Consider the following 24,916-nt stretch of genomic DNA (forward strand, 5'->3'; position numbering starts at 1 on the left):
CTGGGAATCCCTGTCTCACGCTAGACCCAAGAAAGCCCTAGACGTCGATCTGGCACGGGCCGCCATCTTCGTTTTAGCACATGCGCGACGCGATCTCTCAACTCCAAAGGCACCAACTTTGCATCCACCATGCCTCACACATACGGTGACGAGGACCTCGAAGTCGCCTCAAACAAGTATCACGAGTCATCCGACGAAGACTTTGACCCCAATGCCGCCCCAGCCGAAGACGCATCGAGCTCTGAGGACGAAGATCATGTCACCATAGAACCCACACAGCGCAAAGGCAAGCGAAAAGCGCCTCAGAATGAGGAGCTGGACTCTGGAGATGAAGTCACCATACAAGCTGCGCGACGGAAGCGGTCGAAGAAGAAGGGGGGCAAGGGTAACAAAGACGACGATGCCGAGCTGATCATATCCGACGATGAAGGTGGGGAGGGCGGCCTGGTCAAGACGCGGGCACAAAGAAGAACAGAGGGCAAGGAGGCAAGGCCGCTCGCGAGAACCGAGGGCGCGACCGTCGATGTCGATGCGCTGTGGGCTCAGATGATGGCAGCGCCTCTGAAACCGCTACAAGAGTCTAAGACGCAAAAATCCGATACGCCAACGCAGCACACGCCCGTGATCAACATCCAAGCATCTGCAGAGGAAGAGGAACAGCTCAGCATCAAGAAAACCTTCACCTTTGCCGGCCAGGACACAACCGAAGAGAAGCAAATACCCCGCTCCCAACTCGACAAGTACCTCAAAGACGGCTGGAAACAAACCGAAGCCACACCCGCCATAAAATCGCCTGCCCACTCCTCCGACCAAGCCGACTCCAAAATTCGCCGCCCCCTCCGCCGCCCTTCCCGCTTCGACCCTAACCCAACCGGCTACGTCCGCGCCCTCGCCCCAGAATTCCAACTCTCATGGCCCCGCACATCCGCTCGACCAGAACCAGAAACCGGCGCAGAAGCAGACGCAGACGCACACCCCTCATTCCCCAAGAAAGCAGAGAAGACCCAGAAACTCAACGTCGTCGACAAGTCGCGCATGGACTGGACGGGCTTCGTCGACAAAGAAGGAATTGCAGAGGAATTGGATACCCATGGTAAGACTAAAGAGGCGTACCTGGGCCGTATGGAGTTCCTGGCTGGTGTTGAGGCGCGCAAAGAGGAGGAGAGGAGGAATGCAAAAATTAAGGCTGTAGCGGCGGCGGCGGCGCATACGGTGGGTTGAGCAGGGGAAGGAACTCGTGTGCGTGCAGTTTTTGTTTGTTGTTAATGATACCCACATATTATTCTAGAGAAAGAAGAAGAAGAAAATATGAACATATCCACTCATCGTACAATATTGTGGAATCGGATCTACGAGGCGTGATGGCTAGAGGGACTTGTGTATGTGCTCAATAGAAGTAGAGATATCACGATAGTGTAGAAGTGGACTGGTATATTGCTTTTTGCATAAGAAAAAAAAATATATGCATACTTTGGAATTAGGTCACATGCTAGAAGAAAGAAAAGAAAGTCGTAAACAAGGTATTCAAACACTGGAGATCGACCCCAAGACATCTGCTGTTCCGAGCCAATGGATACGAATGACTTGCAGCGTATGACATGACATGGTAGCAATGGAAATCCTGATCTACCCAGCCACGATTTTTGCATTCCCTCGGTTTTTTAGGTGTTTTCTCTTGTCTTCCTGTACTCTTCCTTTCCCTTTCTTCCCCTTTCCCCTCCTATATCATCATCTTCTTCTCCAACATGTACGATACCACAATCTTTCAAGATGTAGTAATGAATGGCATAGTGAGGCGCTGGGGCCGACTCCATAGCTAGGAGCGCGAGCGTCGATGGCATGTTGGATCGTCGCTTGCGCTCGTCGAGATGACCGCGTGTTCCGTTGAATAATTGAGAATGGTATCGTTGTTTTCAATACCCGTCACCAAGATCTGTGAATTGATCTTCGAGAGCAGTAACAAAGTCGTAGTCGTCTTCGTCCACATCATCCACTTCATCGCCGTAGGACAGGGTTTTGATACGTCTTGGTTTGAGGTTCGCGCGGATGGGCAGTACCACGGATCTGGTCCCTTCGAAGCTTTCAGCCTTGAGCTTTGAAAGCATATATCCGGCCATCCTGAAGACAAAGCTCAATTTCTCGGGCCACGGGTATCTGCTATACAGTGCCGATGCTTTGACCGTGTCCCAGTGACATGACCCATGCCGACGATAAGGTGCCATCCATGGCCTGATATTAGGATCGTCTGGATTGTCAGGCTGTATAGCTAGGTAATTTTGGTAGCATTCTTCGATTGATGCATTCCGATTCTCTCCCGTAAGTTTTGTATTGTTCCATACTTCATTCCATCCACCATACACGCGTTCAAGTTTCTTATTCAGAGAATTGAGCTCTTTCCTGACCACGGCTATTCTTTCGTCGTGAAGATATTGGCATGGATATATTAAGACTTCATCCCGTTCAGCAGCGTTCCCAAGTATCTCCTTGACTTTCTTCATCGTCTCAACGTTGTGTGCCCTCACGACATCGAAGTAGAGATAGTCCAGTATGTTGTCTGATTTGTAGCCATATTTATGCTCACGACATTTTGGAGTATCTGTCGATATCCTCGTATTTTTGCAGTCTTTAGCTGCCCTTTTATAGGCCGGATCTTTTGGATTCTCACATAATGTCTTTACGGAGCTGTTGTACTTATTCTGAGTGAGGATGTATCCTTGCTTACTTGCATCGACGAGGAGATCGTGTACATCGTAGAGCTTCTCAAGGGTTCCGGAATGAACGCAGTTTTCGCTGTAGGCCTGTCTCTCTGCTAGAATCGTTGCTAGACCTAGCAGCGATGGATGATCACGGAATTCGAAAGCTCTTTTCAAGAATGTATCCACATTGTCGGGTCTTTTAGTGTCTACAATATCCTTGAGCTTCTCGGTTATTTTTTTGATGCCAAAAAGGGAAGGATTAGGAGACCGAACTGGTGCAGGAGCATTGAAGAACGGCTGCACAAGTGTATCCTCCCAACAAATCCAGAATATGTCGCCGTCATAATCGCCTCCCTGCAGTTTGCCAGCCAGGGGGAAAGGACCTTTAGAGGAAAAGACAGCTACATCTACCAAATGAGAAAGCTCGGGATGTATGACTGTCCGTACCTTCTGGATATCAGAACGGCGGCAAGCAGGCTGACGGGCGACCAAAACCTCCAAGTCCCTGAGGTCCGAGTATCTCTCGTTGGTGGTCTCGTCGACGAATGGCCAAGAAAACAGTATCTGAATCTCTCCAGGATTCAATACTCCCAACGGATCTGCTACTCCGTACAAGAATGTTGATTTCGGAAGCAGTACACGTAGTTTAGCCTCTTGAAATATCTGTCTACTCATGATGAAGGATTCGAGATTCTGAGCAAGATACGGAAACTTCAGAGGGTCAAAGCCAGATTCCAGTAGGTTTAGAGCCTTTTCCTTGAGAGATGCAGGTTGACCAACTCGTCCATGGGTTTCTTCGCGAAGTTTTGTATTTGCTCCATTTCGGTATACCCACTCATGCACCTTTGTGGCGTCTTGAAGAACATTCAGTAGGTTTATGCGCTCTTTTTCAAGAGAGTCAAGCATGAGATCAGATATCGCCTCCTTTGTTACACCCCTATCAGCCAATATCGGAATGAATGATGAATGCAGCTCAGATGGAGATGGGGTTGAGCTGTAGTTTGATACCTCGAAAGTACGATGATAAGGAGACTGGTCGTTTGGTGGCTGGAATTTCCATTGACTCTCGTTGATCTCGATCCAGGGCTCCAAGTGATCCGTATCCTTGGTGAATTTTTCTGCGCTAATTACCCAAATTCCTTTAGCACCCCCTATGCGCCCCTGAAAGGCACTAGGTAGTGGATCGGTAACGCCCGTAGCCTTGGTGTACAGATCCCATATCTTTTTGGCCGCACCCACTGACATGACGCAACACCCATCATCCATCACAGTACCATCTGGGAAAGGCGGCCAGTCCAGTGTTGTGTCATTGAATTGTGTGTCTTCTGGGTCATCTGTACTCGTTTTGTCATCCACATGCCGGATTTGCTCTGTACTAAAGCACAAAGTAGGTGTAGTCCGGGAAAGCCCAAGATCAATGCGAGCAAAGGCCTTACAGAAGTTTTGGTTTTTGTTGAGATCAACAGGTAAGAATTTGTTCAACATTCCACCCACTGTGTACGGTTGCTCAATACCGGCGCCTTCTGTGGCAAACAGAATGATCCTCTTGTCGTGAAGCATATCCTCACGGTGAGACTTATGCTTCCTTTTTATAGTGTCAACATGGAACACTCTCCATTTGCGTCCCAAAAAAGAGTGCTCTGTGAGCAACCACTCTTGCCACTTCTTTCTGATCTTCACCATGTCATCGTTAGTGAAGCCATCTATCTTGGAAGAATTAAACTCAGGTAAATCCAGATAGAGGAACCGATCTGAACCAAACATTCGCTGCAGTCGACAGGACTTTTCTTCTTGTATCGGTAGTAGCTTGAGACACATGATTGATTCTGCTCGTCTGGAACTGAAAGTGAGTTTTCCCTTGAAGGTAAAACCATCCATCTCCCGATTTACTGCTTGCCAGAGGTGATTGGGGTCGCGTGACTTGACTATAGATCTGCCCAGGCTCTTAAAGTGGCAATCAATGGAGTGCCAAAATGTTTGTGGGTCAGTGAAGATGTTTGGGTCGTCAACAACATCCGTAATCGATCGCAATCGAACAGAGTATTCTAGCGCAATGCGCAGACAGATGAACAACACATAGTAGGGAATATCTTCCAATTCCATAGGAAGCATTTCCACGAAGAGACTTTGCTTAGGTATGTCGCGTATGTCGTATGGCATCTTATCCGTTGATGAATCGTGTTGCTTTTGGTTGCTGGCGACCCCAGAGGGTTCCAGGCAGGCAACCGGATCTGACCGATCTTGCTTGTTTTCAACTTTGGCTGCCACCTTGGCAAATTTCTCGTCATCTACAGAGCCAAAGGTAGATCTGCTTTTTCCGTTGCTATCTTGAGAAAAGCTTCTATTGAGGTCGATCTGGATGTCGTGCTCACATACCCTGTCATTTTGGGTCGACATGGCAGATTGCTTTTCCGCTTGGATAGAACTATTATCATCCCAGGACCCTAATGTGGTGGAGCACCTTCTATTTATCGTCTTCAATCTTGGGCTGTATTGTCCATGAACATCAGTGTCGCCATTATACGATGTGAAAGAAGTCGCTGCGGTATTGGCTGTCTCCTGTGATGAGAAAGTGTTATTGTCGAAGGACGTGTTTGCGGATGATGGATTAGGATTAGGTCGACGCGAAGGGGCTATGTCGACAGTCGGTATTTTGAACGAATCCTCTGCATTACGCGATGGGTTGATAGCCTGCTCTCCTCTCGAGGTTTTTGTCAATTTTGACGGGGTTCCATAATGACTGAAGTTCTCCAAGGGCCGTTTCCTTGTTGCATGCAATGAGACAGGTTTACTTGCCTGGAATGGATATGCTGGCCTAGAAGACGGAGAAGGCGATGGAGATCGTGCCTCAAGCCCTGGGTTCATTTCATTGTCGGTGTCTTCATCCGTAGGAGATCCTGGATCTAGAGCGGTCTTATACGATTCACATGACTCAAGAGACTCTCGCTCATCTCCACGTTTGAAACATGGCGGATTGAGTGGCTGTAGTGCGTTGATTGCTTCTGTCTGCAAGTTAGTACTTGTTATACATATAGGGTTTCCATTACTTTCCTGAGGGCGGTTTGCGTGTCTTTGCAATTGACAGCAACTTATGAAGAAGACTCAGTCGCTTTTCATGTGGTTGATACTGAACGAGGGAGTCGAAGTCCTGAATTGCCTGGTAGAGAGCCTCTCTATTCTTAAAAGACAGGAACTTGATGTGCTCGTAGACTTTATTACGTATGTCATGTCGGTTTAATTTTGATGGTGAATAGTGACCACGAAGTTGGATGTCAAGGTCGAAGTTTTTGTTGATGGATTGTACAAACTCGTCAATAACATCTCCTGGGCGGGGCGGCGTGCCTGGAAGCGAGGGGGGTGCGGGAAGACCCTTCGCCCTAGCATGATCCGTCATGCGGGGCAACAGCTGTCCTACTTGCCTAATACCTAGTTCAAGGAACAACCAAAACACAAGCAAACATGTAAATGTTAAGAAAAAGGAGTCTCGGGTGTGCTGGACAGTAAGGTTGGTCGAGGCAGCACTCCAAGGCTGAGAATACCTTGCCCGGGCGGCTATCGTTGCAGTGATGAGAATGCTGGTCTGTGCACGGCGCGTTCTCGCGGTGTCACGGGAGTCTCATTCACGCAAACAGAAAACCAGGTTTTCGCACTGCAACAAACAAAGGCCATCTCGCTTATGCAGACAAGAAGCAAGGATCTGGAATTGACTAGATTAGTGGGGTTAGTATTTGATGTGCATAAAAGCCCACCCAACGCTGCATTGACAGGGTACAGTAGCGGCACAAGGCAAGTGGTGGGGTGAATCGGGAAGAAAGAATAACATGTGTCACATATGACTCGATAACAGTCGTCTAGATTGGTGCCGTGTCGTTTTTTCGCCTTCGGGCGGATATCCCAACCATGCAATAGGTATTCGTGAAATTCAAAATGAACCGTGAACCGACCCCGCGCCTTGAGCCGTTCAAGCTTAAACCTTCATCTCCTCGAGACCGTGCTTCCAGACAGTAACGAAGGGCGTGACACCATCCTCGCGGTAGTTGAGGAGGACGATCATGCCGTCGGGGTTCATGGACTCGCCGGTGTAGAACTCGTAGTCCTTGAAGTTGGCAATGATCTTCTTGGCAAAAGACTGGGCTCCAGTCTCGAACTCCTTGATGGCGGCCTCGTCAGCGCCCTTGGCCTTGAGAGCCTCCTTGACTGCCTTCATGTAGCCTGATCATAGTTAGTATTTGTATGCTGATGGACTGTGGTCATATGGCGCACCCTTGAGGTATGTGAGGTAGCCCTTCTTGTCGAAGCCCGTCTCATTGAGGCGGAAAGAGTAGACGACATCGATCTTGGTCTCGGCCGAGTCCTCGGCACCCTCCTCCTGCTCCTCGGCGGAGGCATTGGCGCCAGTGTCTGCAGGGCTGTTAGGCCAGGTAAGTGTATCGTTGTGTGTCACTAGCACGCACCGAAAGTCTCGCCTCCGACAGTGATCTTGGAGCAGTCGGCCTCGTAGGCGACGCCGTCAATCTCCTTGAGGTTGTACGAGTCGGAGATGATCTCGTCACCGGTGATGATGTCCTGCAAGCGTGTCAATACTGAATGTCTGGTACTAGGGGCCATGTGCTTTTCCGCCCGCGCAGGCTGTGGTGAAGCGCAACAGGGAAGGCGGGGTAGTTGCGCGGGCAGGGGCAACGGCGTGCGGGCAGGAGTAGCAACGCACCTTGTAAATGATCATATTGGCGGTGTGGTGTATGTGCAGATGTGGTGATGGGTGGGAGAAAGAGTGTCGGCTGGTCGGGGGGCTGGAGGATTCTTTCTTTCACTCGGGGCGGAAAGGAAGCGCGGGACTATAAGGGCGTGAGAGAGAATTTGGTGGGGTCGAAAATTGGGTTTGAGGGTGGTCTAGCCGGAAGTGGCCTGTGGCTAGTGGGTGGCTAACCGTGGCTAATGGGTGGCGGCCCTGAGTATGCGCGCACAGGGCGTTTTGTGGCTGTAGAGGTGGCCTGGTTTCTCAGGCACTTTTGGTCCGGCCGGGCAGGCGAAATGTCATGATGCGCCCGTACGTCGCGCCAGTGCTTCTCCCTGTCACAGGCAAGCACCCACGCAGCACCACTCTCACACGACTTTCTCCCTCGCCTCGCTCTGCCCACCTCAGCCTCTCCTTTCCGAGCCCTCCGCCGCCGACCATTTCAGCCACTGGCTCATCCCCACCTGCTTCCCACCTGCACCTGCCGTTTATCCGTCTGCTGCATCACTCCTTCTCCCTAATCTCCTTGCTCCGCCGCTCCCGGGCTCTTGCTGTCGCCCGTCATCGCCCAAGCCTGCCCTGCGCCCCTCGACGAGCACTCTACACTCCCCCAGTCCCCGTTGCATAGCTACACATTGCAATCCAGAATTCGCTGCTCTGGAGCACCATTGTTGCACCATGGCGAGCGCAAACTTAACTGCATCCTACGACCTACCGCCGCTGCCTGAATACACACTTCAGCCTCTACAGCCTCTCACATCATGGGCATCCGACGAATTCATACAAGCCGCCCTCCCCGTTGTCGGCTACTGGTTCGTGTCCTTGATATTCCACGCCATTGATGTATACGACCTGTTTCCCCAATACCGACTGCACACGCCTGCAGAGGTCCTGAAGCGCAATCACGTCTCGCGATACGAAGTCCTGCGCGACGTCATACTCCAGCAGGTCATTCAGATTATAGCATCCTTCAGCCTCTCCATGTTCGACGATGCCCCGACTACCGGAAAAGCCGATTATGACGTCGTTTGGTATGCCCAGAAGATCCGCCTTGCACAGCGCGCAGTTCCATACGTCTTGTCAGCAGTTGGCGTTAACCCAGTCGCCCTGGCCTCAAAGCTTGCTTCTTCCCAGCCGGTTCTCTCTTCGGTCGTTGCTGGAGGGAAGTACCCAGCGCTGCTACAGTCGGCAATCGTCGCTGGAGAGCAGACGCTGGTCCCGGCCTTTGCTTCCTGGGAACTGGCTGTCGCTAGCTTCGCCTACTGGTACGCCATCCCTGCGTTCCAATTTAGTGCTGCCATTGTCATCATGGATGCATGGGAATACATGCTGCATCGCGCAATGCACCTGAATAAGTGGTTATACGGTATGCTCGGCTCTTGAACTCCCCAGTGCTTAGCTAACATATACAGTCACCTTCCACTCACGTCACCACCGACTCTACGTCCCATATGCTTACGGCGCGCTGTACAACCACCCAATTGAAGGTTTCGCGCTAGATACCCTTGGCGCTGGTCTCAGCTACCTTCTCACCGGCCTGACTATGCGGCAATCCATGTGGTTCTTCACCGGCTCAACCATCAAGACTGTCCTCGACCATGGCGGCTATGCATTCCCCTACGACCCTATCCACTGGATCTTTCCCAACAATGCCGCGTACCATGATATTCACCACCAGAGCTGGGGCATCAAAACCAACTTCTCACAGCCATTCTTTGTCTATTTGGACCGCATCGGAGGCACCATGTACAAGGGCGACGTGGCTGCGAAGTACGAGCGTGCCCGTATCACGGCACAGCACAAGCTTGACCAAGAGAAGGAGAACGAGGCAACTGCTGTCCCGGCGACTGCTGCAGCAACCTCCAGCCCATCTCAGGAGGACTCCTCGCTCCCACAAGGAGCTTCAGCCCCCCGCATTTCAAGAAAAAAGGCGACTAGCATTTCATCATCGGCGGGAACAAACTTTAAAGATTTGACAAACAAGGTCAATCAAAACCTGCATGGCAGGAGAGCCAATGTTTTAGGGTTGGAGAGCTCACATTGATTGCACCCACTTGTTTCATTTGTAGACAAGAACCATCTGGTTGCTATAGGTAATGTCTAGTCTTAGTGTTACAAACGTTCGCTTCTTTTGATTCTTTTTCTTGTATTATCTGGTAGCTTCGGCCTTGGGCTGCTTTGCGTACCATTTGGGATATGGTTTTATCTTTTTCATCCTTCACTTATGCACTGTACGATTCTGGAACGGCGTTTATTGCATGGCTGGATCGCTATTGAATTTAAGTCCTATCATTGACTGTTTTAAATCTTTCCGCCTGTGTTCTGGTCTTTGACTTTTTTTGGCCCGTCTCCTTGACGAGTAGGCGCTGGGCGTAACCTTGGGATGCTCATATTTCATTCAGTATTATTTTCTGGGCTCGTCAGCTAATGTCTCTGGAGCTACTTTCAGTCTCAGATTTCTGATCCAATTCTGAGATTCACTACCATGTTTGCACATTGTGGACTTTTCCATGTCCCAACATTGTATCACTCTCTCGCTGTTCCAAGAGCCGTGAACACTAAAACCCAACTTGACACTTCCCACAATGCATCTAGCTCTTCACCGTGCTGCTCGTTAACCATGTCATTTTGAAAGGGTCATATACCCGTTCACTCCTTTCCAAACCCCTATTGTTTCTCGCATCCCACAACGTAACATCTCTACAAAGACACTGTGCCAGACAAGATCAAAATGGTTTCCTTTTTGGGTCGAATGGAGACTCGCCGTCTTCACGGCACTGACATGAAACGCTTGGTGCGCATCCTGCGAGATGTCCCGACACCCACCGAGGAGCGTTATGAGCGCAGAGTGGCACTCTACCGAAAGTTCACCAAGTTGGATATCCAAGATCTCCCTCGTCGCTTACGCTCCTCTCCTCTATTCTTCGGGACTTCTGGAAACCTCTGCTGCATCCACAAAGGTCTAGATGCACATCTAATCAATGACATCTGGGCATGGGTGAAGCACGAGTTCGAAGGGGCGATCGGCCAGTTTCTTTACCCTCTGATCATGTGTAATCTTCTGACCCCAGACCAAGAGTGGAAGGTGCGTCAAATGGAACCTGTGCTGCAAATGTGGCGACAGGATTTCAATATTGATGCTTCTGCGCCGCCTGGCCATGAGCCCATCTACTGTGGAGACAAGTGGCACTATCAGCGCGATCAGTGCCCAGCTTGTATCATGGCGCGTATTGCTTCTGATGAAGATGTCCTCTCTGCTCTCTTTGCGGGCATGATCGGCCGCTTGAGTACAAAAAGTCTGACGAATCCCAACGCCGCTCCTGATACTCCTTACTGGGCAGAGACGGGCTCGAAGCGTATACGGTTCGTAAAATACTGGATCAAGAAGACTCGTGGCGGTGAGAAGACCCTTTACGAAGCCGGTGACCTTGGTATGAGATTAAAGTTTTTGATACTCGAGCGAAGGCACCAAAAGGAGACTCTGTATCAGACGCTCTCTGGCACAACAGCGAACTCCTCTTCAGATACATCCTCCAATCACAAAAAAGCTGAGTACTCAATCTATATGCAGGTTGACACAAAATTAGGTCCGAACCCTCGCCCTTTCAGCGTAGAGCAGTTCTCCCCAGCAGAACCCCTAGGTTTCGATATGCGCGATAAGCAGGACTACATCTCTACCAAATCATACAACCGACAAGACACGCACCCAGCATACCACCAAGACAACTACCAAGCCTCACCTTGTAAGTCCTCATTCTATTCATCCTACCACCACCACTCAAACAACTCACTGAGCCCCAGCGACAGCATCAGCGTAACAGCCCTACATCCCGCGCCCCTACGGATAAAAAAACGAGACCCAAGCCACACCCGCCACCGCAACTCCTCCACCCTAAGTACAACCAGCACCATCCTCTCCTATACTGGCAGCCCCTCACAACACCCACAATACCGCGACCCCTTCAACAACCCCATCTACAACATCACCGAACCAGTGAAGCTACATCAAGAAAATTATAGAAGGCTCTTAGCTACTGAAAACCCTTATACGTACTCTAGTTTGACGTTCAACATTGAACCCGACGATCAGCGCGACACCGCGCTTCCGCGGCCCAAGCAGGCATCCATGTACTTTGCGTACTGGGACAAGAAGTTTAATGGGGAGAGGTTCGATGGCGTTGATGAGGAGCCGAGGCGTGAGGAGCTGGACACGTGGGAGAGGGAGGGGCGCGAGATGGAGAGGGAGAGGGAGTCGGATGCAGAGTCTGAGGGGAGCAAGAGGGTTACGCGGTGGGAGGATTTTTATTAGGGCGTATGATGTTATGATTCTATTAGCGTGTACGAAATTATGATTTTTCTGTTCTCTCTATTAAATTGCTTGTGTAAAAAAAAAGTGAAGGGGATGGGCGCGTGAATGTGCTAGTTTCTTGGGTAGTATGTGGGTGTGGAAGTGCATGTTGGAGTGGTCATTGTGATGTGATTTCCAACTGCCTAAACGGTCGTGTTGAGTGCATGGTTGTAATGAATACACCTACTATGGTGCAATTGCATGTGCGGACCCGAGTATGCACAAAAAATGGTACTTGTCTCAAGACAGAAGATGTATGCGGTGTGCTTATTTGCTTTACCCGGAGAGTATCTTCCGAAGTCTGCCTTGCGGTGGGGTATTATCCTAAGGCTGACTGGCAGTTAATTAGCTTGACCGTTTTAGGCGTCCAGGCTGGCATCGAAGCGAAGTGATGTGAACAACAGGGGCTGTCATCTAGTGGGGTATAACGTTACCATTATAATTTTTCTATTAGCTGTGTGTGTAGAATTCAAAATTGTGTTCAAGGCAGCAATGCCAACACTCATGAATGGATGGATGAATTGACCAAACTGCTAATCAAATAGAGAAACTTTTCTCAACCCGTGAATTCTAAACGCCTAACAATCTAATAATGACAATTGAAAACAAGCAGACCGCCTCCCGAATTGTGTCGCTTGTAGTTCCGTGCAGCAGAGAAAAAGGGGGTATCATATGTATGCACCTGAAGCCCAAAAAGGAGACACCTACAATCCCATGTATTTCTCCATAAACGCCATAGAGACAGCAATAAGACCCGCCCAATAAGCGCCAGGATTCATATCTGGACAACGTATTTGTCAATGTATTCTGGTCGTGGTACCCCGCAGTGTTGACTATTGCAAGGCAGACACGACACTCCCCACATATGCTTCCCGCAAAGTCTACACGACCACCTGCAGTACTAGTCATGCAGCTGCTTGGAAGGGAAGTTGGAAGAATCTTTACTTCCTGTGCAGATCCTTGGAGTTTCTGTCCAACCTGCGGTGAACTGCACCCATGACCACCTTGAGAATACCCGCTGCAGTCAGTGACTCGCCTTCTGCGCCACTAAAAGGAACGGTGTCCACAATGTCTCTGAGATTATCGTCCTCGGCCAATTCGGCGAGCCCGTCATCAAGCTGCTTGAGATGTTCACGCGCACCAGGCTCCCGGCCCACCTGGAAGAACTGGATACCGACTTGCCACGCAGGTGCATCGAGCTTATCAAGCTTCTTGGCGGCCTGAATAATGGTAGACTCGACATCGTCAGAGGGCTCGCCATCAGTGATGACAATAATGTTAATGGGCTTAGTTTTGTCGTCCCGTTCGTAGCTCTGGAGATAGGGTTTTAGGATCTTGTGGAGGCGCTGGCCAGTTGGGGTGGCGCCGCGCGGTCGAACAGTCTGGAAGATTTCGATAATAGTGCTGGGAGTGGTGATTTTCTTGTAGAGGCTCGAGTCAGGATGGTTCAAGAAGTAGATGTCGATGCCGTCTTCGTCGTGTGCTGTACAAATTGGTGTGATAGTCGCAAGGGCTTCCTGCGTCTCCCTCCATGAACGGCCAGCCATGGATCCTGAATCGTCAATCAAGAAAACAGTATCAAAGCTCTTGAGGAAAGCGTAAGGGTCAGAGTCTGAAGTTGTTGTTATAGACGGTGACTGGAATGCGCTTGCATCTTGAGCTGGGCCTGGTGTATAGGCCGGCGGGGCTTCGTTGTTAGATCCTGAGTCGTTCATAGCTGTGCTACCTAGTGATCTGTCAGTATCTAGTGGGGTAAATGGCAGCGACATATCCAGCTCGGTGTATTTGGTTATCTTACCTGGCCTTCTTGTAGCTGGCGATGGAGAAGTAAATGGGTTAGCAGACGAAGGTGATGGTGCGAGGCCGCTGTTACGGGATCCAGCCCTCTTGGGGCTGACCGGTGCAGCTGTAAGCGTGTTGTTCAGTGTCTGACCCGTGACCGCTGTCCCCCGCGCTGAGTGATCATTACTCGAAGTCGACGACTTGCGCGTCGAAAAAGCCCTTTTGACCTTTCCGAGCATACTTCCTCGCTGTAAAGGTGATTGGGGTTGCAGGTGGGGTGAAGGGTGATCTGAAGAGTTGGTAGGAGGTCTGCAGTACTGAGAAGGAAATGAAAACGCCATTGAGCTTAGGCCAACAAACGTGGCAATAGTCTAAAAGAAATTAGGTAAGATTGTTTGCAGTTTCCTAAATATGATCCTTGTGCTTGGATGAATAAAGAACTTGTGTTCGTTCCATGGTTTGATTATAATCTCTTTATATCACTGCAAACAATAGCCACTCTGCCTCGGCGGAAGCCTGCGTCCCTCTTTGTGCCACGCAATAGCTGGTTTCAACAAATGAGACAGACGTTTTTTTTCAGCAAAGCCTATCACGCGTACTTTGAATTTTCTTCTTACAGAGATAGCCCCAAGTTTTGCTCAGCCTACTCTAGCAGTGGCGCAAACGCGCACAGCCGCATTGCTAGCGCATGACCAATCACATCCCCTGTACAGCCGAGAGGAATTGACTTGACATTATTCGATCCCGCATCGCACGACGATTAATCGTTCAGAGGTACAGCCTCGCATATTTGCGCACATGCATATTCCATTCCATGGGAAAGTGATATAGGAAACCCTTTGAACCAGACTAGTGGTACCGAGTAGATAGTCCCTGTCTACGAAATGTTGAGAAAATAGCGACCTTCCGTATCTGGTACCCCAAGGAACAAGGCGTTCCTAAGGCAGGATGCTTCTCAGATTTTAATCCGAAGTCCGCATCCCTCCATAACAAGGGAAAGTGTGGGGTGAGAGCGAGTGTAAGGCCGAAGGCACCCTGATGGTGCGGGCGAATTCCGCAACAAAGGTACTACTATAGCTAAGGCTGAATTTCACCAACCGTAGACAAGGGCTAACTAGCTCACGAACGCCATATACGTGTATATAGTTTAGTCTTCAAAATGCATAGGGTTCAAGAGGCCGGTATTCAGGCATCAAATATGCACTAATCCTTTAATGTACGTATGTCTCTAGGAGTCCAATCTCTCTCGCTGGCCATGAACATATCCCTTACCGCCACGTGCCTGGTAAGGCAGCTACTCGATGTCATTTGGGGTCCTTTTCGTGCACCTCCGTTAGCAAGCAATCGGTTACCCGTTAAAGATCTTGGGTGAGCCCATAACACCGGTCTCTTGGCTAATTGCCAGGCGTACTCAGTTCGACGAGTGGTCCAACACTCAGCGCAGATACCAACGTCCGGACTGCCAGTATCCATACTAAGATGGCTCTGTACAAGATCTAGAAGCGGAAGCAATCGTGATCGTAGTCCGCAATGCGCATGGTTGCTGTCGACTTGGTAGTTGGAGCATTGGCGAAGCGACGACAGAAGACGATCAATGTCTCCGAGATAGTACGTTGGCTCCGTATTGTCGTAAATCTTGCCTTGCAGACGCACGGTATCAATCTTGAAAAAGAAGCGAACCATTTCCCCAAGTTGAAAGGAATCACACTGCAACGACGTATCGTAGCCAAGCTTGCATTGTCGCTCTCCGGAAGTATACAACTTGAGGAAGTGCGACTGCAGAGAGTTGATCGTTTCCAAAATGTACTCTCGCCGCTGAATGAGCTCGTCCTCGACGCCATTTGGTATGTCCCACCACAGCGCCTTTGTATGATCCTCCTCTGTAGCCGGTTGCCATTGCATGGAGTCCCGTATGATCAAATGCTTCGAGTATCGCGTTACCCACGATGGGTGCTCAAAGAGGAGACCGACTAACAACTTCTGTCGTATTCTCTCCTCTGTTTGTGATGTATTTGGTTTACCTCTTGACTTGGCGTCAAGGAGTTGCATGTACTTTTTCTTCTGCACGTATTTCGAAAGGCACGCGACGGCATCGAATCGATCGGCCACGACGGCGAGGTTAGCCAGGTTGGCGACGGGAGGGTTCGATACGGCAAGGTCTAGGCCATGAATGGCACGGAGAAAGTCTGCGAGCAAATTGCGGATGGACGAGACTTTGGCCACTGCTACTCGGCCGACATTGACAATGGATATGTGAGGAAGCACGTTGTCAGGTGCATCGCCAATATTCTCGTGCCCGCTCAATCTAAGGGCCTCAAGCGACTTTATCAGCTGCTGGCCTTCATGAAACCGGTGACTGAGTAGATTCTCAAAGTATCGCGAGTTTTGCTGGAGGATCTTGGAGTCGACGCGGTACGAGAAACGCTGTCCTCCCTCTTCCTGGGCAATGTCAAGGATGAGATCGCCCCCGGCTGCAACGACCAACAATCCCTCTTCGTCCGACATGGTTCAGGCTTGGTGGTGTGACTGTGCAAGGCGTACTTCCTCATGGGTATGGCCAGAACATGATGACTTAATTCGATGGCGATTCGCTTTTGGTGCTGAGTGACAAGGTCAGAGACTGAGGTCACAGCCCGCGGGCGGAGCGATGCCTTGTTGGCGAGCTAGCCAATAAGGGGAGCCGAACTGCGGATGGTGGCGCTGGCCCCTTGTCCAGGCAGTCTACACATCTCTCTACACCACCATTTGCCCTTGCATTCACCTTCTCACCCATTATATTTCTTTTGGGTTTTACTAGACGGCTTGATCACTAGATTGTGTCTGCCCGTTGCACTGCCATTGTTAAGACGGGCGTCTTAGCATCTTCACATCACGCGGACCGTTGATTGAGAAATATGCGCATTTGTATTAATACGTATGTCTTCCAAGCCAAGGGCAAGCGAAGAGAGACTTCAAAATGAAGACTACAATGAGACAAAGGAAATATAAACTCCGTTCTGCATGCCGGGTATCTTCCCACGTGCCAAGGTCGTAAATCTAACACGATAGAGACGGTGACCTAAAGACCTTGGCGTCATCCTAAATTATGGCCACTCGCTCAAAACAAAAAGAAAATCGTCAAAAGACTGCCATGGCGATGTCGCAGACAGGTGTACACATATGCCGGGCATGTGCCGGTACATGATGGGTGAGACGCGCTAGTTTAGCATGCCAGTCCGTCGTGTGTGACTGGGTGCTAGCGGACACGGCGAGTTGGGAGCTTCATTCGCATCCACTCATCACCGACAATCGCATGGCCGACACGCGAGTCGTAGAATGCACGTTGGCGCTGAGCGCGCTCAACATAGGTGAGACGGTGCCTGTGTACACGGCCTTTGATGTCGCGCATGTATTCGTACTTTTCCTCGCCCTGGGAACAGTTAGCATAACGTTCTTGAAGAGAGAGATGACGGGACAAGAAGTGTTACTTACGATAATAGCCCATATTGCCTGCTCCTGGGGGTTCATCTGGCAGTAGTAGGTTGGTCGAGGCAGGGGCTTCTCGCCACTCAGTCGACTGGATATGCTGTCCACGCTGGAGCGGATAGAGAGGACCATGGTGAAAGGCGCGACGGCGGTGCAGAGGTGCGGGTCTTTGTCGGCGTGGGGGTTGGTGGTGGGAACGCTCGCCGCAGAGGGCTTTGGTTGTGCGTTACCGGACGAGCGTGTCGATCGTGTTGTTGTTGGAGTAGCGACGTGAAGTGACAGACGGATGTTGATTCATGAAGTAAGGAAGGAATAAAGCAGGCTGGGGAATAATGCAACAATGCAAATGCACAATGTTGAGGCGTGACCCGTAGTTCGCCCCACGATGGTTGGAAGCGGCAAAGGTTTTAATCGCGCAAGTCAGAGGGCGAAACCGGCATTGTGTGGGAACCGTGGTCGACTGTCAACGTCTGGCGATACACAGAGCGAGGGAATGTACAGTTAATATAACTGACAGAGCTGCAAAGGGTACAATCCAGGAGCAATCCGGGGCATCATGGGCCGCCCATGGGGAACTCAAAAGTAATTGCGCCTTCCGCACTACGCGGATGGTTGAAGTCTCCCAAGACATGCCGAGAAAGACCAGCCCAGACACAAAGGAGCACCTCTGTCCAGACCCAACCACCATGCTGCAGATCAAAAGCACACGATGCACAATGGTGCTCGAAACATTGCATCACCATGCTACGCCAGGCTTGGCTACCCAAAGCAACGCAACCATGTTGCGCGGCGCCCAGCGGAGCGGAGGCTTGTCGGGACAAGAATGAATGAAGAGCGTCCATGTTGGGTAAACCAACACGCACTGCATGTGAGGCGCAATCTCTAGATCTGCAAGTCCAAGACACTTGGCGGGGGATCGACAGGACAGTGTGCGGCTTGAAATGAAGCATCTCGGGACTTGTAGCGTGCGGGTGAGAGAGATCGCCAGAGGCTGCGCAGGACTGGTTAGCTGGGGCGCCATCCCGCATGCACATCACTACGCCTTGCTATACCACAGTGCACCATACGCCCAGTGTTTGACATGTTCATCACATGTAATATCCCCTCTTAGACTGACTTGGGTGGCTCCTCAAACCTTGATAATGAGCCCGCTTCCTTGACATCCGCGAGCTTCTGTCCGTCGACGACAACACATCACCGTCTCTCAGGGGGTGGTTTCTCGAGACCCTTTGTCCAGCTTGCCCACTTGTCCAGCACCATACGTAACCATTCACAGGCGGTTGCATGTGTTTGCTGGTCCGGATGTGCTCTAGCCCATCCACACCATGTACGCAACTACTCGGGCCGCACCACGACTATTGCTTTTGGTCAACAGCATGCGCGGCTAGAAGTCTGGCGGCAGAAACATAATTATGCACCAAAAACCCAGTGCATATTCAACGTTAGCCCCAGGGCGTTGAACACTAAAGACGAGATGGGTTGAACTTGAACGGCTGGGGTCACAAGGGTTCACCAGCCTTCGGCCCATGACAGCTCCACAGTTCCGCTTGTGTACAAGCACAACTGGGCAAATAACCAAGCAAACAATTACGTCTAGTCTTGTTTTGTAGTAATAAAGCAAAGAGAGGCCCCCGGGACCTTCCGTCATGATTTCGCTCTGCAACCAGCCAAAGGGGTCGGCCAAGCCCAGAGTGCGGGCTCCTGTGGTTGCTTTCCATGTAACCATACTTTCCCGTATCCTCCCTTTTGCTTCTACCATGGCAAAATCTGTTCAAACATGCTCAAAATCTGGAATTGCTGTCGAAGACGAATAAAGCCCTTATCGACTCCCGCTCAGTAACACTTGACATGAAGACCCTCTGCTAGTTACGAATAAGCAAAATCCTGCTTTGAACGGCAAAACACCCACACACATAGAAAATCTTGGTGCCCATTGCTAATGGCTTCGGCTATCTAGAAAGGTATTACAATATGAGAAATCCCTTACTCAAGTGCCTTCAGTGATGAGCATTGATCGAGCATGTACGCGGCAATTACGATTCTTCGATGTCGAATTCTGCTGAACAAGGAGTGCAATTGGCTCTTTGCATGTAAGTCTGTGCTCGTAGTTACATGCAGAGTTTGTTTCATCTCTTGTGATAGACTGGGCTGTCTTCCAAGTCACGATGGACTTTGGGACCCGGCGCGTAAGGTCATTGATTATCCAGATTTACCCCCGCAGCAACTGCGATAACAATTAACATAAGTAATATCATGACAACGTCAGCACGGGTACGTAACCCGAGTCACTCAGGAGTATTATTCGATGCGTTCAAGTGTCAGAAAGAGGGGACAGAGTTCAGCATGGGCGATTACTGGCAGTAAGCTGATATCCGGCGGGTAGCGGCCGACGTCGGAGGGTTGCTGCGGCTTCTGGCGGGGCTCACCTTCATACGTGGGGTAGCTTCCGGACTCTGCCATTAAACCTGTGCGCGCCATATTTTCTCATTTTCAAAAAACATACCAATTGCGCATAGAAAAAATGCCTGCTCACAACATTGTCGTTCTCGCTGGTAAATTGCAGTGTTGAAAGTCGGGCATCACAGTACTAATTCGCGTCCAGGTGATGGTGTCGGCCCTGAGGTAACAGCAGCATCCGCGTATGCTCACCGCGTCTACTCACCGATATTTCTAGGTTGTCGCTGAAGCGATCAAAATTCTCAAGGTCATTGAGAAGCATACCGATAATACCTTCAACTTCCAGGAGCATCTGTTTGGAGGTGTAAGTTGGAAGCTATGACGTAGGAGTGGGAACCGATCATAACGTTCTACAGTGCTCGATAGACGCGCACAACAACCCTCTTACCGACGAGACCCTCACAGCCGCAAAGAATGCCGATGCCATCATTCTCGGTGCCGTCGGAGGACCGGTACGTAATTGTGTACTATCAAAAGGGCGACCCAATCTAATAAATGGTGTAGAAATGGGGCACGGGCAAGGTGCGCCCAGAACAGGGTATTCTCAAGCTCCGCAAAGAACTTGGGACCTTTGGGAATCTGCGACCCTGCTTCTTCGCCTCCGACTCGCTAGTCGACTCCTCACCCCTCAAAGCCGAAAATGTGCGGGGCGTCAACTTCAACATCGTCCGTGAATTGACTGGTGGCATATACTTTGGTGACAGGAAAGAAGACGAGGGCGATGGCAAGGCAATGGATACCGAGCCATACAGCGTCGAGGAAATTGAACGCGTTGTACGTTTGGCTGGCAACCTTGCCTCGGTCGAAGACCCACCAGTGCCTGTGTGGAGTTTGGACAAGGCCAATGTGCTCGCGACATCGAGATTATGGAGGAAAACATTCGAGCGCATCATGAAGGACGAATACCCGCACCTCAAGTCGGGCACCCACCTCATCGACTCCGCTGCTATGCTCATGATCAAGAACCCCCGCGCGCTGAACGGTGTTGTTGTCACAAGCAATCTGTTTGGTGACATTATTAGCGATGAGGCGAGCGTTATCCCAGGCAGTTTGGGTCTTCTGCCAAGTGCCAGCTTGGGCGGCATTCCTGATGGCAAGACAAAGCTCAATGGCATCTACGAGCCTATCCATGGTAAGTCCCGACGGTATCCGTAAACACTGCGCCTGCTCACACAAATATAGGTTCTGCACCAGATATCGCTGGAAAGGGCATTGTCAACCCCATTGCGACAGTCCTTTCCATAAGCATGATGTTCAAGTACTCCCTGTGTCTGCCGGAGCTTGCGCAAAAGATCGACGAGGCAACAAAAATCACTATTGACAATGGCGTACGAACCGCCGATATCGGCGGCAAGTCAAGTACAAGCGAAGTTGGCGATGCAATAGCTGCGGAACTGGAGAAGCTGTTGAAGAAGTAATATTGGAATGTGAGAATAATGTGCTTAGTATTTAGTCATGATTCTGGTCGAATAAGGATGCTTTACTCGTAGCCCTTTCCAAAAAAAAAAGGTTCAATTTTACATCTCTCCTCTGTGTATCTTAGGCTAGCCTCATCCGTGTACATGTGATTAATATGGATCGCTTCTTAGCAATACCTAATATGGAAATGAATACTGAACTTAAAAGTAATAAGTTTGTTGTACTTGTATGTCTACTCGTTGTTCGCGTCGATCATACATTATGTTATGGAGACGGAATGGGAACCGAACGAATGAGTTTGAGTACCAATACGTAGAATAGTCCGACAAATTATATCATGACTGCTCCCCGCAACAACAACACGCGTCCCATCACATAAGCAAAAATCTCTAGAGTCATGTCTGGTAGAGATTATGCCTTGGCAATGCAACAAAAACAAGATAAATGTAGCCAAGATTTAGTGCACCCATGGTACTTGTTGCTGTAGTCTACAACAGGGTTGAAGGGAGTAGTAGAGGTAAGAGTGATGTAGAATATGCTGTTTAGTAGGAACTAAACACATTGCTTTTTGATATAACTTCCGGGTCTTCTCTGCAGATGCTGGGTTCGATGATGCGCTTGATTACTCGTTTTAGCCATGTAGTATGTAAGGGCCGGTGTTGCGATGAACTGGGAAGAAAGGACGAGGTTGGTACCCGGAGGCTAAGATTTTGGTAGCACGTGGATATGGCGCTACGTGATATATCTTCTCAAGGTATACAGCTTATGCATACGATAGTAGTAACTTCTGGTCCTTCATTCTGAAGAAATGTTCTTGTAATGGCCATCGCTTGGAGGTAAGAATTTTTACCACAATGGAACATGGGATAAGGTGTGGGCACAGACGTGTCCACTAGCGGCGAAGATGGATCTGAAACAGGTCGAATCCACAGCCCAGCCCCCGAAAAGAAAAGAAAAAGCAACGGGAAAGTCGATTGGTAGTGATCCTTGGCCGGTACTAGTTTTCCACCGTGATACCGAGCGGAACTCAACTTTTTCCCGACTCCGATCGGAACCAAACTCTCTCAAACTAAGGGTGAGTCTTCAGTTAGAAAACCTTCCAAAGGAAAACCCATCCAGAAGCCAGATTTTGGAAGAGGAATCATGGTCACTTTTGGCAAGTCTTGAAACCTCATTGTCGCGACGAATGCCTTGCATGCCAATGGAAATAAGGTTCTAATTCCTTGGATCAGTTTAGCCTACAGCGTATCAGATTATTTTTCTCAGAAATAATAGCAGAATATACCCTGAACAACTAGAAATTAAATATAAATCAATTGGATAAGGTAACTACATCAACTATGGTTGCAGCAAAGGAAGTAGGGCAGCGAACTAAGGTTGTGATAGGGGCAGCAGCATAACGAATTGTGGTTGCATCAGGATACACAACACAGCGTAGTAGATGGAAGATGTATTTGCAAATATTCACTGGTAGATTGCCCGAAACCCATATACAGTTTTTGTAGCATGAAAGCAGGGGCCCAATATCAACATGACAATATAAAATTACATGCTTTAGAAGACGTTTTATCCATCACACAGAGATTTACACTCTTCCAACTACTACAACCACTAGCCTTTACACCCACCAACCTTCCAACCAAGCCACCTTTACAACCGCCATGAAGACCCCTTTGATTGTCCTTGCTTCTGGGCTGCTTACTGCAGTCTATGCCGCCGACGCGAAACATCCACCCAGCTAGTACAACACTTCTGTATGTCAATATCAGTGCCACGGCAAGCCAAACAGATAATAGCCACGCTTGTGCAATGCACCGCTAACCAAGAAAGAGAAACGCAGGCAATGAGCCCCCGCTCGGCTGTCAGAACGTCACGGCATATAACTGTGCCTGCAACCCCTTCACCTTCAACGGGTGCTTCAAGGATCCCAAGAAGAAGGTCCTCCTCGCTGATCATCTCGCTTTCCTTGAGCGCGACCGGGACAACAGGCATGAGAACTGTGCGCAAACCTGTTATCGATACAGGTACTATGCGGTATCCGGCGAGATCTGCCAATGTGGCAATCACATTAAGAAATAGGGAACTAAGGTCGATGCGGCGCAGTGTGATGTTCCGTGTGCCAGCAATGCCACTCAGAGCTGTGCTCCCAAGGACCTTGCTGTCATGTATGTCAATTAGAGTAAGGATGTGGGAAGCAATAATATTTAATGGTAAGGGAAGCGGGCGATTCATGTGAAGTAGAAGGAGGGAGTAAAAGGCTTGGGGATGGACACTTCATGGATTTGGGTGTAGGAAAAGAGAAATTTGGCGTCTGGCCTTCTACATCAACAGTCTGTCGTTCTTTTTTCAAAAGGGGAAAGATATTCTTGGGGTTGTGCGAAGGGGGGAGGCTAGGAGAACTAATACTACTATTACATCTCAGCATGAGCCCTGAAATCTGAAGACAGTGTTTGACTACAGCAGTGAGTTGCATGCTAAGTGGTGCTGTTGGCGACATGTTACTGGTCGTTTATTCAAATTCAAGGGCACTACAAAAAACGACAATGACTGCTATCCGAAACAGCCGGTCTTAAATGACTACAGTGACATGATCGTCCGCGAAAAAAAAAGATGTGATCTTAGGTAGCTTTGCCTGTCGTTCTTACTGGGCGGGTCGCGATATGTTTCCGTATCGATAGCATTTCCTCCAATAGGTAGAGGACGTTGGGTTAGGCTGAAACATGAGGCGGTTAAAATGATCGACGGGACTGGCTTTGGTGTATGTAAGTATGCGCACGCGCGCTTCATTGTGAATACGTATGTGCCCTGTCTGTGCCTCCGATTGGCTGATCTAGAGTATGCGGGGGCATCCGTAATGTAGGATTTTTGTTTCTCTGTAATTCCCATGAGACACGACAGATTGCCTTGGAGATGGGAATGGTGATTCTAGGGGCACTTGGATGTGCGTTGGAAAACAACTTCTGCTGGACTTTTGATGCATGACTGCATACTTCAGCTTACTGTATCAACTTTTTCCAAAAGAGTACGTAACGTCAAAGGGGTACGGCTACAAAAGCCGAGTAAGCAGTATCACGAGTGCTACTGTGCAACGTCCACACTGCTTGGTAAAGGATCATTTGGGTGTTCTTGGTCGTTCTTGGTCGTGTATCGGGACTTCGCCTCCAGATGCCGCTACGTTGCCGAAATCCGAGCCCCGCGTAACGAGGCCCTGACTAGTTGTTAGTCTCGGACGGATGGCTTGAAAGAGATCATCAGGTACCCCCTGCAGCCTGCAACTTGCACAAACGACGACACCAGGCCGTTGGCAGTGGCGATAGGCTACACCCGGACGGAGCACCTGCAGAAGGTAGTGCAGCTGACGGCATCAACTAGATTATTCACAGACACATTGTCCTGCAGAAGAAATACGAGAGGGCGGTTAACCAGACGGTGATTGTTACTTGCTCAAAGGAAGTGGAGTACAAATAACGTAAAAACCAAGTCAAAGGTTCGGGACAGGCCAGGTCGATCACAAGCACGTGGCGAGAGTAAGCGACAAGAGCGTTATCGATAGAGGCCTGACAGCCGCTGGCGCCATATCACTCACATGGCTAAACACCATTGGTATTATAGCCGAAGAAACGTAAACGGTCTGTTCATGAAACGAATCTGCTGTCAGTCTTCCTGGTCGCGTGCTAATCATTGCGCAAAACGTTGGGCGTGGTAATTGACGAAGTGATCCTTCGCCAGGGACAAGCGCCCCTGCTACGCCAAAAACGGGAGAGCGTGAAACACGATGCGGACTCCGTCAGCCACGAACAGCAGAACCTCCATCGCGGACCCGGGCAGCGAGTCCTTCACTCGAGACCCACAGGCTCTCGCGTCTCGCTGCCTTTCCCAAACAGGTCCACTTCCGCCGATGTACTACCTGGTTTCGCTGTCACTATTGGCTCGTCGCAAAGTCAGGGGCCCGTATACTACATCTACGCTCCACTCTTAGGCAGAGGCTACTAGCATGCTGCGAGCACAACCCTT

General features: G+C 49.9%; 10 protein-coding genes across 10 annotated transcripts; 5 read left to right on the forward strand and 5 right to left on the reverse strand.

Moving 5' to 3' along the window:
• The first annotated feature begins 112 nt into the window (after positions 1-112).
• Positions 113-1,428, forward strand: COCSADRAFT_41800 (uncharacterized protein). Its single transcript, XM_007707399.1, has one exon. It carries the CDS (start codon positions 130-132, stop codon positions 1,219-1,221), a length of 1,092 nt encoding a protein of 363 aa, XP_007705589.1. The 5' UTR covers positions 113-129; the 3' UTR covers positions 1,222-1,428.
• On the reverse strand, positions 1,422-5,965 carry COCSADRAFT_194603 (uncharacterized protein). Its single transcript, XM_007707561.1, has 2 exons — positions 5,748-5,965; positions 1,422-5,698 (listed from the first exon to the last, which is right to left on the reverse strand). The coding sequence occupies exon 2, from the start codon at positions 5,559-5,561 to the stop codon at positions 1,914-1,916; it is 3,648 nt and encodes a 1,215-aa protein (XP_007705751.1). The 5' UTR covers positions 5,562-5,698; positions 5,748-5,965; the 3' UTR covers positions 1,422-1,913.
• A 541-nt stretch (positions 5,966-6,506) lies between these two features.
• On the reverse strand, positions 6,507-7,492 carry COCSADRAFT_41801 (uncharacterized protein). Its single transcript, XM_007707400.1, has 4 exons — positions 7,405-7,492; positions 7,151-7,262; positions 6,960-7,097; positions 6,507-6,908 (listed from the first exon to the last, which is right to left on the reverse strand). Exons 1-4 carry the CDS (start codon positions 7,417-7,419, stop codon positions 6,664-6,666), a joined length of 510 nt encoding a protein of 169 aa, XP_007705590.1. The 5' UTR covers positions 7,420-7,492; the 3' UTR covers positions 6,507-6,663.
• Positions 7,493-8,109: 617 nt separating this feature from the next.
• COCSADRAFT_176504 (uncharacterized protein) lies at positions 8,110-9,475 on the forward strand (the record flags this gene model as incomplete). Its single annotated transcript, XM_007707562.1, has 2 exons — positions 8,110-8,797; positions 8,844-9,475. The coding sequence occupies 2 exons, from the start codon at positions 8,110-8,112 to the stop codon at positions 9,473-9,475; spliced, it is 1,320 nt and encodes a 439-aa protein (XP_007705752.1).
• Positions 9,476-10,162: 687 nt separating this feature from the next.
• Positions 10,163-11,656, forward strand: COCSADRAFT_72348 (uncharacterized protein; the record flags this gene model as incomplete). The annotated part of the gene is made up of 1 exon (XM_007707563.1): positions 10,163-11,656. A coding segment is annotated over one exon (1,494 nt), but the record flags the coding sequence as incomplete, so codon positions are not given.
• Positions 11,657-12,303: 647 nt separating this feature from the next.
• Positions 12,304-13,954, reverse strand: COCSADRAFT_129353 (uncharacterized protein). The gene is made up of 2 exons (XM_007707564.1): positions 13,578-13,954; positions 12,304-13,523 (listed from the first exon to the last, which is right to left on the reverse strand). The coding sequence occupies exons 1-2, from the start codon at positions 13,900-13,902 to the stop codon at positions 12,721-12,723; spliced, it is 1,128 nt and encodes a 375-aa protein (XP_007705754.1). The 5' UTR covers positions 13,903-13,954; the 3' UTR covers positions 12,304-12,720.
• Positions 13,955-14,564: 610 nt separating this feature from the next.
• COCSADRAFT_41803 (uncharacterized protein) lies at positions 14,565-16,171 on the reverse strand. Its single transcript, XM_007707401.1, has one exon. The coding sequence runs from the start codon at positions 16,064-16,066 to the stop codon at positions 14,765-14,767; it is 1,302 nt and encodes a 433-aa protein (XP_007705591.1). The 5' UTR covers positions 16,067-16,171; the 3' UTR covers positions 14,565-14,764.
• A 285-nt stretch (positions 16,172-16,456) lies between these two features.
• COCSADRAFT_41804 (uncharacterized protein) lies at positions 16,457-17,592 on the reverse strand. The gene is made up of 2 exons (XM_007707402.1): positions 17,033-17,592; positions 16,457-16,970 (listed from the first exon to the last, which is right to left on the reverse strand). Exons 1-2 carry the CDS (start codon positions 17,156-17,158, stop codon positions 16,797-16,799), a joined length of 300 nt encoding a protein of 99 aa, XP_007705592.1. The 5' UTR covers positions 17,159-17,592; the 3' UTR covers positions 16,457-16,796.
• A 1,807-nt stretch (positions 17,593-19,399) lies between these two features.
• Positions 19,400-21,089, forward strand: COCSADRAFT_41805 (uncharacterized protein). The gene is made up of 6 exons (XM_007707403.1): positions 19,400-19,578; positions 19,629-19,648; positions 19,701-19,787; positions 19,840-19,935; positions 19,988-20,615; positions 20,666-21,089. The coding sequence occupies exons 1-6, from the start codon at positions 19,548-19,550 to the stop codon at positions 20,899-20,901; spliced, it is 1,098 nt and encodes a 365-aa protein (XP_007705593.1). The 5' UTR covers positions 19,400-19,547; the 3' UTR covers positions 20,902-21,089.
• A 1,474-nt stretch (positions 21,090-22,563) lies between these two features.
• COCSADRAFT_176510 (uncharacterized protein) lies at positions 22,564-24,895 on the forward strand (the record flags this gene model as incomplete). Its single annotated transcript, XM_007707565.1, has 5 exons — positions 22,564-22,608; positions 22,751-22,901; positions 23,596-23,664; positions 24,390-24,429; positions 24,787-24,895. 5 exons carry the CDS (start codon positions 22,564-22,566, stop codon positions 24,893-24,895), a joined length of 414 nt encoding a protein of 137 aa, XP_007705755.1.
• Positions 24,896-24,916: the final 21 nt, after the last annotated feature.

This window comes from Bipolaris sorokiniana, assembly GCF_000338995.1.
Source record: "Bipolaris sorokiniana ND90Pr unplaced genomic scaffold COCSAscaffold_19, whole genome shotgun sequence".
In the NCBI taxonomy this organism is placed as follows: domain Eukaryota; kingdom Fungi; phylum Ascomycota; class Dothideomycetes; order Pleosporales; family Pleosporaceae; genus Bipolaris; species Bipolaris sorokiniana.